We start from the raw sequence: 20,509 nt of genomic DNA, 5'->3' as shown, positions 1-20,509 counted from the left end.
TTTTCCCAATTGATATATTTTTTTAATTAAATAGCCATCTGCAATTTCAACAAGATGAGGTAAAGATTTTTTTTAATCAAATCATCAGTAGTATGTGTGTACCTACCTACTGCGTTTACGTGAAATTTTGTTTCTATCGTTACGTTTTATACGAATCCTAGTGGATAGGAATAAATGCTTAATAATATAATAATTAATAATGAAACCAGGCAGTGGATCCGTAGAATAGAATTGTAAATTAAGAACCGGGCAAAACTTCGATGCAAAAATAAATATCATTTTAGTTATTTAAAAAAAAAACTTAAAAATACTTTGTAATATTTTATATTATGCATTTTGCTGGATTTAAGCCAGGCTATGATTCATAATTTCCCCCCGAATCAATTATTGTTCATAATGTAGAATGTAATAGATATATGCGTAATCAGTAATCACAGAAGAGATTAATATTATTTCTACCTTAGCTACCTATTATTTCTAGTTTAGCTACCAGGTCTATCCTGCTTGGTCAATAAGCGAAATTTCCACAAACACGGTTAGAATTAATCATAGTATCGTGCAGTCTTATCATTTACGGGTTTATGCAGAAATGAGGGAATTAAGAGTTGACATATTATTGGATTTTAATTCCTAATCAGTGCTAAACTTTTACTGGCACTACTATTATAGTATTTATAATATTATGTCGCAGTTATACAAAGTTTTAGAATCCAGTGCAGTGGTAGGCAAACCGCGGCTCGCGAGCCACATGCGGCTCTTTGGCTCCTTGAGTGCGGCTCTGCCACAAATGCCCACTGCCCTATTTTACATGGTTACAAAGAAGATGCAAAGAAAAACGGATGACGAAAACCTTGAAATTTATTTAGACTTATAGTTTAATTAAGACTTAAAACTTGAACTAAAGTTTATTATTAATAAATAGTGTACCTACATAATATATAATTTAAGTTTAAGAAATTTGGCTCTCAAAAAAAATCTCAATCGTACTGTTGATATTAATTTGGCTCTATTGACTAATGAGTTTGCCGACCACTGGGTTAGTGCACTGATATTGACCATTTCATATACAGAATAATGCTCATTTCGCATTCGAATCAAAACATACAAAACATCGGAACACTAACCAATCGAAATGCAATGAACTGAAATTTGACCGGTTGTAAAATCGATATCGCGTAAAGATGCGAAACGTGTAGTAGGCGTAGACGCGTAGACGTTTTCTTTGCGATCAATATTTTGAACCCCTACGACCCTGACTATCCAAATATTTCCACGCGGTTTTTTCGTAAATATCACTTCAAGTGCACAGCTGGTACAAAAATGACACGACTTGTAACCATTTAAGGGTTGGGTAGTATCAACCTAGCCATGCTTGTATAATTAATACAAATACGATATTACATGCAATCAAGGATCGGCTCGCATGCACTGCACGTTGTCGCAAAATCGCGGTGTCGAATTCACCGCCTGCAATGTACAATGTAAAAACTGTAGACAATTATTTAGACAAAAGTATTTGAATAAATGAATCCATTAAGTATATATTTTATATTTATACGCGGGCTTAGGGACTTGGAGACCCGAGGCACTGACTGATTTTTTAAAGCCCCTACAATAAAATAATAATTAAAACCATAAACCCGATAAAAATATCAGTGTAGGTATGTATCTCTTTTATAGAATTGCATCTATAACATAATTATTATTATAGGTGACAGTGATGACTGGTGACACATAATCATATCAGTGGTTTATTTTTTTATGTACAAGTACGTATCTGTTTCAAGTGGTTATGTTGTAGGGATTTTGCTATGCTTTCGATAATAAATGTTATATTCTATTTGTGAGAAATGCGTTTCTTTTAAAGATTTTTGTATAATTTAATAATTTGATGAATGGTTTGAACCGGTTTGAGCCACCCTTTTAAATTTTTTGATGAATCGATTGCGTTGTCTACATCAAAGAACATCGCCGCTGCTTACAAGTCAATTTTATGCTCCGTATTTGAATTAGGTGCTTGCCTAATAATATGTTTTGACCGGAGTACCTACCTACCGGTAAAATGGGGAGTCATGACGTTGTCTTTCACACTAGATCGGGGAGTATTTCGACAGGATTGGCTTAAAACTATTGTTTTCATTGCCTCCCTAAAGGGCTAATTTTAAATTTATTTTAATAATAATATTAAGATACGAAATATTAAAAAAAAGTGTTTTGGAAAAAAATGGAGGAAATAGAGACAAGAAAATATAGATGAGTAATATAGTATTATTGTAAACGACAACTCTGTGGTTGCAGGGTACTCGTATAAGCTGTTCTTAAGTTGTGTGTTTTACGAAATTAACATTTTATTGCCAATATGTTTAAATAAATAAATGTGCTCTTATTTTGTGTATCATAGATTTTGTCACATGTAAGCAGAATAAATATATATTTTAATTTGTAGAAATAGCTTAAATTCAGAAAACTATTTTTAACACTAAGGAAAATTACACAATATCAAAAACTTAATAATACATAAATAATGTAAAAAAAAATTACACCAATTAACTTATAAGCAAAACTATTTTGAAAAATGTGATTTATTTCAAAACCGATTATCTCAGCTGCAACCAAACTGACTTAAGGACTTTTACCCGGAACCACAGAATGTTTGCGAAGTATGGAATTTTAATTACGTCCAATTTCAATCGCACATACTGACGTCATATATATTAATTGTAGGTATTCAATTATAAATCAAATTATTGATCTCAGGATAAACAAATATGTTCAATAGTAAACTACTAACAATCCACTGAGAAAAAAGTCTTTGTTCAGATATTGACGTAGGTAATATGTATTGAGTGATCTGGTTTTACCATTAAAAAAAACAATATTAAAAATACTCTCATGATCATTTCAAGCTTTAACTGCGATGTTTAATTAATAATGAAAAGTTCGTTTAATTTTGTAGGTACCCATTTTTGTGTATTCACCCCATTTTATAAAACAATAAATAATTTCCTAAGTAAAATTGGGAATCACAAAAAAATCGGTGTGTGTACTTAATATGTACGCGCGTTAGAAGTTATTCTTCTTTGGCGTAACAAAACAAAACTTGTGGTAAACTAGATTCTTTGACTAGCTCTTAATTATCTTGTTAAATTACACACTCTAGAAAAAAACCGCTTATTAGAACGCCGTCTGACGTTTAATCGTTTGTTAACGTAAGGAATTGCAAATGGCCGACAATAATAAATTCGCTGCCTAGGCAACGGAACAATTCTAAACTATAATATTATACTTTATAATCGTCACGATTGCAGTATCATACTGTGGGGTAAAGGTAGTGCGTTCGGCTGATAACCGAACAATCGGTGGTTCGAATCCAATCGAGTGCGTTTTTTTTCGTGTGAAAAAATAAATTATGTGTTACATGTCACACGCCAAAAATACACTCTGATCTGATTTCCCAAACGCGCCAAAAGAAGTATAACTTCAAAAATGTGGTGGTAATTATTTTTACATTTATTTTGTTTTGTAATCAACCAACCTACGTATATTTATTTTTTACAGATAAAATGCAAGCTAACAAATACCTCCCTCCATTGGCTTTAATAAAACAAAACCCGGTGTTATATCGAGAGCTATTAGTAAATTTGTCATAAACCGATGTAATAACAAATTGACATTTTTTTAAATGATTTTTCCTCATTCTGTGATTTCAGGCTTACACGGACTTCCAGCCAGATCCGGAAAATTAAAAGATATCGAAAATTTCGATGCCACATTTTTTGGGGTCCACGCGAAACAGGCCCACGTTATGGACCCCCAGCTCAGAATTATGTTAGAGCTGACACACGAAGCCATTGTTGATGCCGGTATGATTTTATTCTCATATTTAACACTGAATTTAGATATTATTCAACCAGTGCTCTAAATGGAAAATTTCGCGAACCGATAGTGTTCCGGTTGGATCACCTACAATACGAGCCCTGAAATGACCATAAATTTTAATCTGTTACATTTAGTGAAAGTTTTACAAACTAGTAACCTATCGCGCAGTATTTCTTCGCTTGAAATCCTAGGGAATGATTTTTTGTACCTAATATGTTCTATCCTTCTTTCCCTCTGTTCTCCCTGAATATTACTTGATTAAATGGGTATGCTTTTCCCCTTCACCATCACCGCATTTTCACACCCTAAATTGAGGTGTATATCATGGCGTAATGAACACGAATCACCCTTAAATGTTATGCTATGTGAACCAAGGGGAAAAACTGTTATTTACTAGCAAAGCTATTACGTTTTATCAGCTAGGCCCTAGGGCGATTCTGGCAAATGTCCGCAGGTACACAGTTATCGAGGCCTGTTTTCTTCCACCCATCTCGCCGACCTTGAAAGTCCGACCGGTTTAAATCTGATATTAACTGTCAGAATATTCCTTTGTCTACACTGTGGTATAATTTTTGTTTCGCTTTGTTTATTTTTTCAAAATTTATAACCGATTCTAATCAATCATCGAATTCTACATCAAAATTATTATTCAAACGTCACACAGATCGCATCAGAGTTATCCACACACACACCTACGTAATATTGTGCAAGGCACTTTAACTGGTTGATAATAAAATAATGTAAGTAGGTAATAATGTAACATGGTCAAAGGTTATGCTAGTAGTTCCAACTAGATTTATGATGTGTCTGTTTAACTATTTAGCATGACAATATTATGCGTCACAAGTTGCAATGTTATTATTGGTGTTATTACTTAGCTGTAGCACAAATCATGCACGTGTTGTCAATATAAAAGCTCAGGTTAAGGGCCGGTCTGCACAGACGCAAGCGACCGTAAAAACGCAGATATCTGAGGCTGTTGCAGGTGAATACCGCAATTTTAGTTGTAGCTTGCAGTGTGCTCCGGATTTAAGAGCATTGGCACAACAGTCTTAAAACACAATGGGAATGAAAAGTGCAGTTTCCCAATTAATAGTGGTCATGTGTTTTTCGTGGCTTTTTGGTGTTCGAAGAACTGCACAATACTTCACAGGGAGCCAGAAGTCCTAATTTTCCTGTTGCTTAGTTTTTGCAGAATTCCGCTGATGATATCCTCAGCCATCTATACCAGTAGGTATCATATTTCAATGATACCAGTAATTTTTGTTATTCTTCGTACAAGTCAACTCCTTCAGCTAAACAAACGAACTTGCTAACCACTATTCTTGTGTGTTCCTAGGTAACTTTGTCATTTTACGTTTTTATTATTAGGTGCCTGCCTACTTTCTTACTATTATTATGCTAGTCTGTAAAATTTTCCATTTCCACCACTTGTGAATAGGGTATCCAATCCCGAGCCAAAATTCTGATACCGGGATTTCGGGATTACAATTTGACAATCCCGGGACTGGTCCCGGGATTGGCATTTTTTCCCATTGTTAATATAAAATTTTTATATTTACAAATAACATTGATAAAATCGGTCAAAAATAAATCTAGTATGATTTATACTATTTAAGACATTTATTGTTAATATTGTATACGTTCAATCTTGGAAATACACAAGTTTAATGGAGTAAATAATATTGTAATATAAATAATAATGTGAATTTAATATGAGATTGCTGTTTCTGATAGTAAAGATATAATGAATGGATCAGCAAGATTTAAAATAGTAAAGCAAATAATCATGGCGTACTTATGGCCTTTCCGCTTCATAAATCTAATTAGTCAGCCAAATATGAAACTGCCGTAAAACGTATGATATCATGGTGGAATTACTTTGTTAAAAGTGCGAAGCATTGTTTTTTTTACCAATCTTTCTCATTTTTAATAATTTATGTGAAAAAATAAAATGAATCGGCAACCTACACATCAAACTTCATTCAAACTCAGTTTATTTCTAATGTAGTTATTTTGTATTAAAAGTATTTTTTCTGTTATATTTTCCATAAAAATTGATAAAAAAATCAATCCCGAAATCCCGGGATTATGTTTATCAATCCCGGGATTCATAGGTATCGAAAATAGCTCGGGATCCCGGGATTGGATTCCCTACTTGTGAACAATTAATCTGACGCTGCAAATATCCATATGGATATTCTTATTTTTTTGTCCATAATAATATAATATATTATTGTGCACCCATGTTCGTTTATGCAGTCATGGGTCTCGGGGTTCAAACTGGCAAATTCTCTTGTCAATGTATTTTTGGGTTCAGAGCATGGATCTAAGGCTGTCCACAAACATGACTACTAAATGCTGCGTTCGATCGTCCCCCTTTGCTTATCTACCGTAGGAAATGAAGAAGCCAGTCGGCACGGTGTTCCTGCACGGGTGTATTGACATGGCGTAGTTACATAAAAACTCCTGAGGTTGAGCAAGTGGCTAACACCCATTTTTCATTAAAAAAATCTGTTGAGAGACACCTTCGTGAGGCAGCCAAGATCCACATTCGATTGAAGAGCTAATTAAAAAAATAATTTATTTTTATGTATATTATAATTTATAATAATATATTATACACTCTATTTAGAGATAGAAGGGGTCAGATTCGAATCCCGTCCATTCGAAATTCCCTATTTATTGTATTATCAATCAACATCCAGTGTGTGGATGTTTATTGTAAAGTTCTCCCTTTCCTCTTCCTCATTCCTGTCACTTAAAAAGCTGGTTGCAAGAGTCTGAGTGATTGGTATATTAATTGTTATGGAGTAGTGTCATATAAATAAATAAAATGAATACTTATATGAACTTTTCTACAGGAATCAACCCAAATAAGATACGTGGAAGCAACACTGGTGTCTTCGTAGGAGTGTCTTCGAGTGAGTCAGAAGAATTCTGGGCCATGGATCCCGACAAAGTTAATGGATATGCCCTCACAGGCTGCTGCCGAGCCATGTTCCCCAACAGAATCTCATATACCTTCAACTTTCAAGGTAATCACTCACAATAGATCACTCGTATCGGTTTATTTATCATCGTTGAATTGTTAAAACCCCCAATGCGTCAATTTGACCAAATTATTTAGTCCTTTAATGTTCTATATACATTACACCAAAATTAAAATATAATTATTTATTGTAGAAACCTACGATGTAGGTACATGCATCACACAATGATAACGAGCCCCCCAATTATTCAGAGACTTTATAAAGGACTTTTTTGTCTACTGTAAAATTTCAACTTTGTAACATCAGAGGTTTTAGCAGCTCAATGATATTATGTTGTTTTCAAAGACACGGACAACATTATTTTGTGTGTATGTCATGTGTACTTATTTATTTAAAAAAATATATAATATTATTTATATTGTTTGTGACCTTTTCAAAAGTTATAGCAATATCATTGTTATTTTTAACATATCTCCCTCAGAATATGACTGTCTAAATCTGTACTACATATTACTTTACCCATTGTTTACCTTATTTAGGCTATTAATTAATGGCTAAATAAACTATTATATCATTAAAGGGTTGACTCTCGTCAACAGATAATAATATGTACTTATTTGATGTTTAATGTTTTAGGGCCGAGTTACGCCATCGATACAGCGTGCTCTAGTTCAATGTTTGCCCTTCACCAGGCGGTGAGTGCAATGAGAAGCGGGCAGTGTGACGCTGCCATCGTAGCTGGAGTTAATCTATGTCTAAAGCCTGCTAACTCACTCAATTTCCACCGACTTAGTATGCTCTCTCCCCAAGGTATGTAAATCATTTTATTTAATAAATCATGAAAAACACACCTTGGTTATACAACTCAAAAAGCGAAAATGAAACATAGATATCTTCTCTTTGACACATCCTGATATCTTCTTCCAGGTATGTGCAAAGCTTTCGACAGTTCAGGCAATGGATACGTAAGAGCCGAGGCAGCCGTAGCGATATATTTACAAAAGGGCAGAGACGCGAAACGTGTCTATGCCACCGTTTTAAATGCAAAGACAAACACAGATGGCGCGAAAGTGCAAGGAATTACCTTCCCGTCTGGTGACATGCAGAATAAACTTATCAGAGAGGTGTACGAGGAGGCTGGCGTCAATCGGCTCGATGTGGCTTATGTTGAAGCTCACGGCACTGGAACTAAGGTAAATTTATAGTAATCTATATCCCCTTATAGGTTTAGTAGGTATGTAACCACTGAATACTAGATATTAGTAATAGGGCCTTATAAATGCATTTCGCAACCCTTATCTTATAAATCAATCTAAATTAAGACAGATGAGATGAAAATATTATTAGTTATTTTCACTGTTATTTCTAGGTGAACGATATCATATTAACCCGCACACTGCACTAAGCATGTAAACATACTTAAACAAAACGAATCTATGTTGCAATGGTCAATTAAACAAGCCTGAAGTTAATTAAAATAAAATTTTTCGCAGCTAATAAATTATGTGATAATTCACGCGCGTTAATTAAGAAATAACAAATGTTTAGCTTTGTCAGTTATTATATTTTATGTTTTGTACCATTTTCACAATTTTTATTTAATGCAGAATGTATTGGATGGAATAAATTGAATAGCTGTCAAATATTGTAACACAAAATGTCTGTATGAATTTGTTTTTCTATAGTACAAACTCTGTAATTTATGTATATATACACAAATATTATTTTAAGATGCCTACTACGGAGCCTAGATTAGAATGCTAGCCTTTTTCATCTGTGGGTTGTGTGTTTAAATCCTGCAACTATGTTTAATTCATGTGTGTTGTTCATTTTTCTAGAGCATGGATAAAATAGGATTAATGAATAATTATTGTTGATAACAATTCCTTGCCAATAACAATAATCCATTTAGAAAGCTCCACAAGGGAGGGCAAATGAGTGTATCGATATTTTCTTACCTATTTAGTTAGTTACTCGAAGAATATACTTTCCAAAGCCTTGTTTGACTAATAATTGTTATTGAACTTTTTATTATTGTGAATCGTTGTGATGTTTTTAATTACATTGAATGAAACTAATGTAAGATTATTTAATGACAGGTTGGAGATCCCCAGGAAGTAAACTCAATCGTTGACTTCTTCTGCAAGGACCGAAAAACACCTCTCCTGATTGGATCTGTAAAATCTAACATGGGACACTCCGAGCCCGCCTCCGGTCTGTGCTCCATCGCAAAGATATTGATCGCCATGGAGGCGGGTGTCATTCCTGCCAACTTGCACTACAGAGAACCCAACACCGACATACCTGGACTGCTTGACGGACGCTTGAAGGTGAAAATATTGTGCTGTTTCTATTTTAGTAGCATTTACTAGATAGAATTCCATTTGACAAAATGATAGTATCCAGAAGTTTTATGGTGTTATCCGATAAAGCATATAAATTATGAATTCCTTCATACTGTCTTCTTTTATTAGCAGTGTATTATTTGTATACATAAATCACTGATGATGGTTATATTATAATATATGGAATTTTTATTTTAGGTGGTAGATCAAAACACACCATGGAATGGTGGTCTTGTGGCCGTAAACTCATTTGGATTCGGTGGAGCGAATGCACACATAATTTTGAAGTCAAATCCAAAATCGAAACCGGCCTCTTTCCCCGCCGAAGTCATTCCTAGACTCGTGACGGTCTCCGGTAGAACCGAGGAAGCCGTCGAAAGTCTACTGGAGTTTGTAGAGAAGCATCCCACCGATCCAGAGTTCTACGGCATGCTCTCCAAGATCCACAAGAATAATGTTACCGGCCATCCGTTCAGAGGATACACAATTCTTGGAGAGAGCCCATCCAAGGAAGTACTAGTGAGTGAAGAATTTTTTTCAATATTCATTATTTCAAATGTATTACAAACATAATGCATCTGCCAAATAAATATTGGTGAGTTAATGCATATCAACAAATTCAAATGTTTTAATACAAGACTGTTAACCAAAGAAACACTTCTATAATTATCATTTTTAATATTTGCAGGGTGTTGGAAATGACAAAAGACCTGTCTGGTTCGTATTCTCCGGAATGGGCTCCCAATGGCCTGGTATGGCACGCGACATGATGAAGATCCCGGTCTTCAAGCAGACCATCGAGAGATGCGGCGCCGCCCTCAAGCAATTCAACGTGGATTTGGTTGAGATCGTCACCAACGGGACGGACACTTCTTTCGAGAATGTCATCAATTCTTTCTTGTCGATTGCCGCCGTACAAGTGGCCCTTGTGGATCTGCTCTTCTCCATTGGAGTGGAGCCGGACGGCATCGTGGGACACTCTGTCGGGGAGCTAGGTATGGCCATCATTCAGCATTGTCAAGTCATTACATTAAAAACTTAATTCTATATATGTAACGCTAAAACTGTCAGCAAATATTATATTGGCTTAAACAAGATACTCCAATGTTTAATGGTCGAATAAGTTAAATTCAATTATTTTGATCAGGATTTTTCGGCTTAATTCGAAAGATGAAATTTTGTATAATTGCGTAATAAAACATTTTAAGTGAATCTGTAACGAACTTTAACATGATCTTAGTGTTATTTAATTAATCTTTTCTTGGGTCGTGATGCCTAATCTGGGCCACTGCTCAAAAAGGGTAAAAAACTGCTTTAGAATATTTATGCAACATCATACAAAAACTTAGGGTATCGGTGTAGTTAATATTAACTGTTTGTTTAAAATCTTTAAGGATATGTCATTTTATGGTAATAGAGTACATATAATGCAGCAGTCCTAACGAAGATACATACTGATAAATATTCAACAATCTTGTTTACAAAAATTATAGCCTATATTGAGATTTTCTATTCATTCACAATTTCATTAATATTTTTCTACCATTTTCAGGATGCGCATATGCTGACAAAACATTCACCGCTGAGCAAGCAGTACTCGCTGCGTACTGGCGAGGCCGCAGCATTCTGGACAGCAAGTTCCCCACCGGGGCGATGGCTGCCGTTGGACTCTCGTGGGAAGACTGTGTGACTCGATGCCCGCCTAACATCTCTCCCGCTTGTCACAACAGTGCTGATAGTGTCACCGTGAGTAAAAACAAATATTAGATTTTGATATTTTAAATGAGGGAATTAACTGCAAATTTTCTCCATTTTTTATGTTAGCTAAAAAATAGATTCTTTGGACACCTTTCTATTATTTTGTTAACTGTCAAATCTAGCTGCTTTTGGTGTAAAAATTGGGTTAGAATATTGAAAAGTTAGTTGTGAAGTCAATTATTTATAATATAACAATGTATTGAATAGAAAAACTAACACTATTAATTTCGGCCGCGCGGCTTAAGCGTTGGACTATAACGCCGTGGGTCCCAGGTTCGAATCCTGGGTCTGGGCAGTACACATTGTTTTTCAATTTGTGTATGAGTCAGAGTATGGACCTAATAGGTTGAGCAAGTGGCTGACATCCATTTCTCGTAAAAAACAAAATCTGTTAATACAAACCTCTACTCTGTGGAGGCCCATATGATCCTGTTATTGGACATGATCAAAAAAAAAAAAAAAACAATTTCATGCATTTAAAATGATTACTATAATATCACACCATGAGTGTAAAACCAACGCATCTGCATTTTTTTCAATTTCGAGATTAAATGCAAAACAACTGCAAAAGTCGTGAACCTGATAATGTAAAAGTAACTGAAAGAACATGCAATATCATGTAGATATAAACCAAATATTATGGTTTTTTTTAGAAACTCTATTTCTCCCAAAAAAACGAAGACTTCAAAACCTAATACAGTATAACCCCTATTTTACGTTTTTTAAGTGACTGAAAAAAAAAACCTAATTGGAGTGAAAATGAAAAAGGGAGGTATTGAAAAAAAGAGCATTCAAATTTTATGTTTCTAAAAAAATAACGTTTTATTAAAAAACAACATTCAATTAAAATTTTTATTGAAATATTTTTTATTTTTTATTAAAAAAAATCATGTAGGTATATTAGTTTGTTGCATTTTTGTTTTTTTGTTATGTAATTCTCTTCAAGACTATTTATAAACATTTAAAGGTGTCATCTTGAATATCAGCAAAGCTTGTAAAGTAGGTTTTTAAACCCTCGATGAACCTCCAAAACCGGCCAATCACAGCGTCGCTCGCCGACCAATCACCGTGCGCCGTTCTAAAGACACACAGTTTTCCCTCCAAACACTTTACGCCGTTCGAATGTCACGACCCAATCATTGTCAAGCTCCCGTAACTCGCATATTTTGAATATTTCCGACGTAAATCGCGGGAAAGAAAAACGTAAATGCGGGTATTAAATGTACTGAAATACATTGTGACTGAAAAAATTACACGCTATTGCCGGGAGAACGTGAATTCCAGGCACGTAAAAACGAGGTTATACTGTATATCCAAAATATATCTTTTGCAGATACCTTGGTTTTACACTCACGATACGATATGAACCTAATTAAAATAAATTCAACACAGAATTAATATCTGATTACTTAGTTATTATAATATTTGAATCACCTTAATATTCCCGGTTGTATAAAATTGATTGATTTTTTTATAGATATCTGGACCTCCGGCTGATATCGCCAAGTTTGTTAAGCAGTTGCAAAGCGAGGACATATTTGCAAAGGAAGTGAGAAGCTCCGGAGTAGCTTTCCACTCCAAATACATCGCCGATGCGGCCCCGATGCTCAGGAAAAGCCTCGATTTGGTCATCACCAACCCCAAGCCGAGGAGTTCCAAATGGATCAGTTCTTCCATCCCTGAATCGAAATGGGACACTCCCATCGGTATGAATATTTTTATAGCGAACGTGACTCACAATAATTCACACATACATATTACACCACACGCCATAAAATAAAGCATTATTTGTTAATTTTAGAAAAACAATATAGGACCAGTAGCTATATCACCATCATCAAAGACAGTGTCGTCCTCAATAATTATGTGCTAACAGAATCTTTCTGCTTTCCTTGAGATTAGTCAGCGTAGTGAGCACGTCACTGATTGTTCGACTGAAGACTTCTTGAACATACAGTTTCTCTTTTATTTATATATTCAATCTATTATAATCTATGGTTACAATGAGTGATCTAATTTCATGTACACATGTCAACTTATATTGTACTTATTTCATATAACATGATCACTGCAAAAATTATTTGAATATAACCACATGTTATAACATTTTGTTTTTGCATATTCTTGAGAAAAAATAACACATTAGACCTGACAATCAACAGATTGAGTGTCTTAATTTTTGAAAGTAATATGAGTGCAAGTGTTTCGAAAATAGCAAGTGGACTGTATGGAATGAGGGTGTAATTGTGGCCATAGAGAAATTGGGGGTGTGTGAAGTAATTGTATGTAGTATTTGAACTTTTTACACAAACATGTATGTATTTACGGCACATGTATTACAGGTTTTATCTCATATTGTTTTGTTTGACATTTAGTAGTACAATGTTGCTTCTTGAGCGGTCTGTTTTATGCGTATTGACGTACTTCAAGTACCGTTGTGTCACCACGATATGGTGGGGCTAGGGTAGGGATGTTGGACATATCATTAATGATCTCAAAAATACGATATTATGCTTTTGTCACAAGTTTTATGGGATTTTTTTGTATTTTCAGCCAAGTTAAGCTCAGCCGCCTATCACGTGAATAATCTACTGTCACCAGTGTTATTCCACGAGGCTTTACAGCATGTTCCAGACAACGCCATTGTCATAGAGATTGCCCCTCACTGCCTTCTGCAAGCCATTCTGAAGCGATCCCTTCCTCAAAATTGCACCAATATTGGCCTCATGAAGAGAGACCACGAAAATAACGTCATGTTCATGCTGTCCAGCCTTGGAAAGTAAGTAGATATCGATTGAGATCTCTACCATTTAATCCATTGACACCCAAACACTAAAATTTCTCAGACAGAAATTCGTCTCTATTATAATTATTGTGTCTAAAATTGTATCTGTAAACGAATATAAGACGCTGCATCTGCGTTGTTAGATATTGAATTATGTTCTTTCTACAACTGATAGTCTATGTTATGTTTTTTACTGTTAGCATGTAATTTAGCACTTGCATGGAGAGTTTAAAAGTGTGTCAAATTTCATATTTACTGATGTTAACACGACAGCTGAAATAAGACTATAGAAATTTTTAACTTTGATTTTTAATGCTGGTATACGTTTTTTTTTTTTTTTTTTTTGTATACGTATTTATTTGTTTTTAATTCTAGCAGTCTTCTATGGATATCTTAATCTAAAAATGAGGAGTAATTTTATTGATATTTTTAGATTGTACGGAGCTGGTGCAGAGCCAAACATATCAAAGCTTTACCGTCCGGTGTCTTATCCAGTAAGCCGTGGAACTCCCATGATTGCGTCCCTAGTCAAATGGGACCATGGGCAAGAATGGAATGTAGCTAACTTCTCCCAAAAAGGTAACTAGGTTCTTTATCTCGAATTTTATTTATTTTTGACAATAATTAAATCTACAAGTAAACATTGTGTTATGGTGTTCTAATTCTGTGTATTTTCACAGGACAAAGATCTGGAGAGACAGTCTTGGAAGTAGATTTGAGTAAACCAGAAGACAGCTATATCGCCGGGCACACAATTGATGGACGTGTTCTGTTCCCTGCCACTGGATACTTGGTGAGTTAATTATACAGATATTTGTAACTTCTCATTTTCTACCTAAAATTTTGTCTGTACCTTATTGTACCTAAAAAGATAAAAAATTGTTTTTGGCGACATCAAAAGAATCAAAGATAATATAATGTGTTGCCACATAAACATAGAATCCTTGTAATGTATACTTTTATTATTTATATTAAAATTGGCCTTAATATATATCTACTAACTTAAATTAAATACTACACAGGTAGACAGAGTGAATGACCGCTAAAAATCTGCATGAGTGGGCACTTCCATTTGAAATGCTTTTAGTTTTTGGTATTTTTCTTTATTTTCAATTGCAATAATCTGATTTTTCAAATGTTTCCAGACCCTAGCATGGAAAACTCTGGCCAAACTGAGGAATCAGAACTTTGACGAGATGCCTGTCGTCCTGGAGAATGTCCAATTCCACAGAGCTACCATAATGCCAAAGGAAGGGTCAGTCAAGTTCCTAGTGAATGTTTTTGATGGGACCGGCGACTTTGAAATATGTGAAGGTGGAACCCTGACAGTTTCTGGCAGAATATATGTACCCGATGATGTGACCAAAGAGCAACTCGAATTGAACCCTCCCACTATCAAAGAGGAAGGCGGTGATATACTGCCGCTTATAGCTCCTGACATCTACAAAGATCTTAGGTATGTTATCAATTTTTATTTAAGGTGATACATCAGTGAAACGGCAAATAATTTTCAACTATAGGCGTGACGAAATTTTGGACTCGCTTGCATTCTGAGAGAGAACGTCGAGCTGGAAACACGTCACTTTGTTTCGTGATGGCGACGGGTGTATTAATTCTTAAATCGTGTAAAGATGACTAAAAACATTACCCATTTACTTTAAAAAGAAAACATGTCAAATATATTATTATTGTTACTAATAGAACAATAAACAGAACATAAAATGGACGTATGTTGGATTTATATGACAAATTATATTTCGTTTGGCGTGCATCATTTGCACCCGCGACCTGCAATCCGCGCATCGCCTAGCCACGATCTTTTTAGACCGTGCCTCAACTGAGGTACAGCCTTAATAAGTATCACCAATATATCTATATTCACTACTATGTGTATGCGTTTCATATCTTTCTTTATTTGTACCCTGGACAAAACGAAACTGACTTGATTGCTACTTGGTTTGTCGATTTTTCACATGTTTGACCTCGACATTATCGCTTTTTAACTTAACATTTATCATCTTGATCAATCCACTACTTGTTAAAGGCCTCTTCTAGCCAACTTAACTATCTCGTTGATCCGGCAAACCCATGGTTTATCATTTGATCATTTTCTACCTCTTGGGTACGACTGGATTTATCAAGGGATACTAGGTTTATCCTGAAATTTATAAATCTTGTTGTTTATATATATATTTTCATACTCTTGACAGGCTGCGCGGTTATGACTATGCAGGCATCTTCCGTGGAATAAAAACTGCTGACAATTACGGAGCTAGCGGCACTCTCAACTGGGAAGAAAACTGGGTCTCCTTCATAGACACCATGCTTCAATTCGGCATCATCGGCGTACCAACAAGAGAGTTGTACCTGCCCACTAGACTTCAAAGAGCAATCATCGATCCTAAGAAACATCTGGCTATGGTAGAAGAACTAGAAGAAGGTACCACATTGCCGGTATACTGGTATAAGAATGTCAACATTGTCAAATCTGGTGGTGTTGAATTACGTGGCGTCAAAACAAGTCTGGCACCCCGCAGGCAACAGACTCAAGCCCCACCCAAACTCGAGAAGTATATGTTCCTTCCGTACATTAACAACTCTAAGGAAGTCTCGAGGATGGACGCCCTCACCGCTAGCTTGCAGGTTGTACTGGAGAATACCAGTTTATTCAAGATGAAGGTATTGGAAGTTGTCATCGATAGACCCGTTGAATCACTTCTAAGTCCTATTACTATGGATATTTTAGAATCAGAGCCTATGTTACGTACGGATATAACCGTTGTGACAAGTCAACCACTTGCCCCTTTCACCGCCGCTTTGGAACCATTCTCTATTAAAGCAGCCAACAAAGATGTTAGAACTACAGTTCCTGATCAGAATTGCCACTTAGCTGTGGGAGTCGATATTCTCACTCGTCACGGTAGCAGTGTTTTGAAAAATATGGCCGATTCTTTACTACCGGGGGGTATCATAATGTTGGAAGAAATTCACGGTTGCTTAGATAATGAAGAAAACAAAAACGTATTCCGAAATGTACAACTGGACTTGATTTCTGTTCAAGCAACTCAAACTAATGTATACCTGCTATTGCGCAAGAGTGTTGACGTTCCGGTCAATCCCATTGTCATTAAAATAACCGAGAATAACTTCAGCTGGGTCGAAGATCTGAAGAATGCTCTTCAAATAAGTGAAAAAGAAGGCAAGATGGTCATTTTGACTTGCGAAGGGGAAAACACTACCGGGGTGATCGGTATGGTGAATTGTATCAAACAGGAATCGGGCGGAAATAATGTCCGCCTATACTTTGTACAAGATAAGAAGTCAGAGAAGTTCAGCTTGACCTCAAACCTCTACAAGAATCAAATGAAGAAGAATTTGGTGATGAATGTTTACAAAGACGGCGTTTGGGGATCATTCAGACATCTCCGATTGGACCAGGCTACTGAAGCAGCTACCTTGCAGGTAAAATATCTAAAATACCCTTACTTTTAACTGTGAAAATAATATAATAGTTCATTGGCTAAGTGGCATGATAGTCAAGTCATGGGTCGTGGGCTTTAATCTGCATTTACCAAAGTCATATATTGTGTTTTCAAGGATCGATACCAATTGTTGAACCAATAAAAAAAATTCAATTTCCGGTAAATTTTGAATGTTTGAATTTATTGTAAAATAAAATATGTTGTTGATAATCAGGGTTGTTATATTGATATGCCATAGTGTTTAATTAACTACATCTCAGAATCAATCCATTAATGTATTATAACTCCGTGATGGTGTAATGCATTGGTGCCCAACCTTTGTTCTATGTCGAGCAAATTAAGAATTTAAAAATTTTAGGTGAGCCACACATTGGACGAAGACTTTTTTTTTTGAAAAAAATGCATTTTTCTAAATCTTTTTTCTCTGTAATTTGATATTTTCAGACATTGCTTCGATTCTACGAGTGACTGAATTTCTTGATAATTGAACATCTTCAATAGCTGAAATAATTTCCTTCTTATTTTTAAATTCTTGAAACAATGTTTCTGATGCAGCATGTATATGTGAAATCTTAAATGAAGCAGTTGTAGCAGCTCTTGATTTAGTTATGGACTTAGTAAATATAGATTGTTGGGCAACTAATGTGGCTTTCAATTCTTTCACTTTAGATATTCTTAAACAGGATATTCAGTACCATATTTTTTATGAACCATTATAAAATGTCATTCTACGTTGCACTTTTTTCCAATAGCAACTGTTGAGTGAAATCAAACAAATACGTTTGTTCTTAAAATAAATAAAAAAATATTTCTCTTCCCAATCTTCTTGAAAATTGTAAGTGTATGTCCGTTTTTTCTTTTTCTCCTGCTCATATTCAGACAATTGTAAGGGTAACTATATGATAAATATAATTGTCAAACTTACACTTGTGTTAGAATGCGCTTCGTCTCGCCCATAGACTAATATACTTACTATTACTCTCGCCTTTTCGCCAGTGGTGATTGCTGACGAAGTGTTGCGATAGTGAGTAGCAATTATGTCGATTTTTAACATACACTGCGTGCTTAATACCTAATCTGAAAACGCGAGCCACATTAAAACGGTACGCAAAATACGGGAAGGGCACCGCTGGTGTAGTGGCAGAGTGTTTGAATTTCGCATCTGGCAATTGTTATCTTGTGGAGATGCATATTATATTCTCTGCTTAAGAGTGAAAATCTTTCAGAAACAAACTTATGATAATATTATACTTCAGATTTTTGGTCAACATATTGGGACAATCAATCTAAAAAGCCATAATCGTAAAGTCCATGGTTTATCTGTTATAATGCAATCTTACAATGGAATTAATGTCAGTTCACCCGTTTTTTTTTTTTTTATAGGTGGAGCATGCCTACATCAACGCGCTGGCGCGTGGTGACCTAGCTAGTCTAAAATGGATTGAAGGTCCTCTCACCTACTTCCAAGAGGAGAAATTGAAACCCAATGAGCAGCTGTGCCATGTTTACTATGCCCCCCTTAACTTCCGCGATATCATGTTGGCTACAGGAAAGCTCCCGCCTGATGCGTTGCCTGGTGATTTGGCTGGACAGGTAAAAGACGTTCATTAGTATTTCATAAAATAATATCACCACATGAATGTAATGTGTACTTTTCAAACCTTCTAAGTCTGTTATTTGAGAAAAAAAGTACAAATAGGTACTTATTTTGACATAAAAAGTGATTTCTCAGTTTGAACTATGACTAGAGGGAGACTTATGAACCTTTTGTATAAAAGTAGCTGATGGTATTTCTGGAACATTTTTAGTATGGTTGAGTCTCAATTTTCTTTTTTGGAGTTAATACATTGCAATATAGCGGTATTACATATGGCTGCCATCTTACGCTATTTTGACTTTTTGTAATATACATTATTATATACACGGTTTTGTTATATAGTTGATTTAAGTGTAGACTGATATCTTTGTACAATTATTGACGTGGCCTTTCACAGGCTACATTTGCATTGTAATGTTAATTTCCAGTGCAAGTCAAACATGTTTCACATTCGAAATCGTTGATGTATGTAGTAATTAATAAAACAATAGATTAGTTAACTCATTAGCATAATAAATGAGTTAACTCATTTAGTGCTAACACTGCGACTGGCGCGTTTGGAGTCGTTGGCCATTAGTTATAATTAACTTGTTATTTAAATGTGGTAATTAAAAGGTAAGCAGTGATTGTGATAATAACAAATGGAAGTTTCCGGGTTTGTCTTTTGATAGTGTTGTCTGCCCTTTTAATAGTTTATGGAATTATGTATGTAACTGTTTTAGTGAATCTAAAATTGTTGATAGATGCGGGCTAATATTATTGTGAAGTTTGCCATAAATAAATCAGTAATTCAAAATGATTTTCAGCTTTTTTTCACATTCACTTTCATTTATTTCTGCCTACAAAAGAAATTTGTTTTCACCGTATTTGGTATTGCTAGTTATTTATATGTATACATAAAAGTACTAATGACAATAGGTTATTGTAGTTCTGTAATTGAAGGGTACGCTTGACTAAATGACTTGTTATTATAGTAACACGGTCAAAATAGTTTCAATAATAAGATAATTTATTTTGTTTGGCAGGATTGCATCCTCGGGTTGGAGTTTGCTGGCCGCACTGATGAAGGGCAGCGCGTCATGGGAATGGTGGCCGCTCGGGGATTGGCGACCACACTTATCGCCGACAGAGGCTTCATGTGGAATGTTCCAGAGAAGTGGTCTCTTGAACAAGCGTCTACCATCCCAGTAGTCTACGCCACGGTGTGTTAACTAAATTGTTCTATAATTGTTCTGAAATTTTGAGTTATTGCATAAAATAATATAGGAGTGAAAACAACAAAAATTTTACATTATCTTTTGAGAATTTCATAAATTCAAATAAAAAAATAGTTGCTAAGTCTCTCATTTTCTAATAATATTAAGTATGTAAATTAACAAATTAATCAATAAAAGTTTTTAGAACAATTACAGGTTTTTTCGATAAGAACGATTGCGTAGTAATGTCAAATCGAACTTACGTAGTGGTTGATGGATAAATCTGGCAACTCGACGTTCGAAGTTCAACGAACCTGGTGGATTTGGGGTGCTCCACCCAAAAAAAGTTCGAAGAATGTAAATCGTCTGACTTGCATGCCAATGGAGTAGGGGCATTAGAAACCGTTTAAATAGCTTCTTTTTCATAAAATTAATTACAATACTATGTTTTAAACTAGGAGCTTGTAAATGATG

General features: G+C 35.1%; 1 protein-coding gene across 1 annotated transcript in view; it reads left to right on the top strand.

Moving 5' to 3' along the window:
• The window catches only part of FASN1 (Fatty acid synthase 1), a 65,122-nt gene that overhangs the window by 33,710 nt on the left and 10,903 nt on the right, over positions 1-20,509 (top strand). The window contains exons 3-18 of the mRNA XM_085960109.1: positions 3,711-3,863; positions 6,744-6,917; positions 7,509-7,682; positions 7,800-8,065; positions 8,972-9,202; positions 9,416-9,736; positions 9,906-10,212; positions 10,770-10,963; positions 12,453-12,681; positions 13,529-13,754; positions 14,194-14,339; positions 14,441-14,553; positions 14,906-15,216; positions 15,971-17,222; positions 18,626-18,835; positions 19,865-20,041. Coding sequence (XP_085816235.1) covers positions 3,711-3,863; positions 6,744-6,917; positions 7,509-7,682; positions 7,800-8,065; positions 8,972-9,202; positions 9,416-9,736; positions 9,906-10,212; positions 10,770-10,963; positions 12,453-12,681; positions 13,529-13,754; positions 14,194-14,339; positions 14,441-14,553; positions 14,906-15,216; positions 15,971-17,222; positions 18,626-18,835; positions 19,865-20,041 — 4,484 coding nt within the window. The remainder of the gene's footprint in view (positions 1-3,710; positions 3,864-6,743; positions 6,918-7,508; positions 7,683-7,799; positions 8,066-8,971; positions 9,203-9,415; positions 9,737-9,905; positions 10,213-10,769; positions 10,964-12,452; positions 12,682-13,528; positions 13,755-14,193; positions 14,340-14,440; positions 14,554-14,905; positions 15,217-15,970; positions 17,223-18,625; positions 18,836-19,864; positions 20,042-20,509) is intronic.

Source organism: Rhyacophila brunnea, unplaced genomic scaffold (genome assembly GCF_057557595.1).
Source record: "Rhyacophila brunnea isolate RB1 unplaced genomic scaffold, BYU_Rbru_1.0 scaffold_9, whole genome shotgun sequence".
Taxonomy (NCBI): domain Eukaryota; kingdom Metazoa; phylum Arthropoda; class Insecta; order Trichoptera; family Rhyacophilidae; genus Rhyacophila; species Rhyacophila brunnea.
This window is presented reverse-complemented; position numbering and strand designations above follow the sequence as displayed.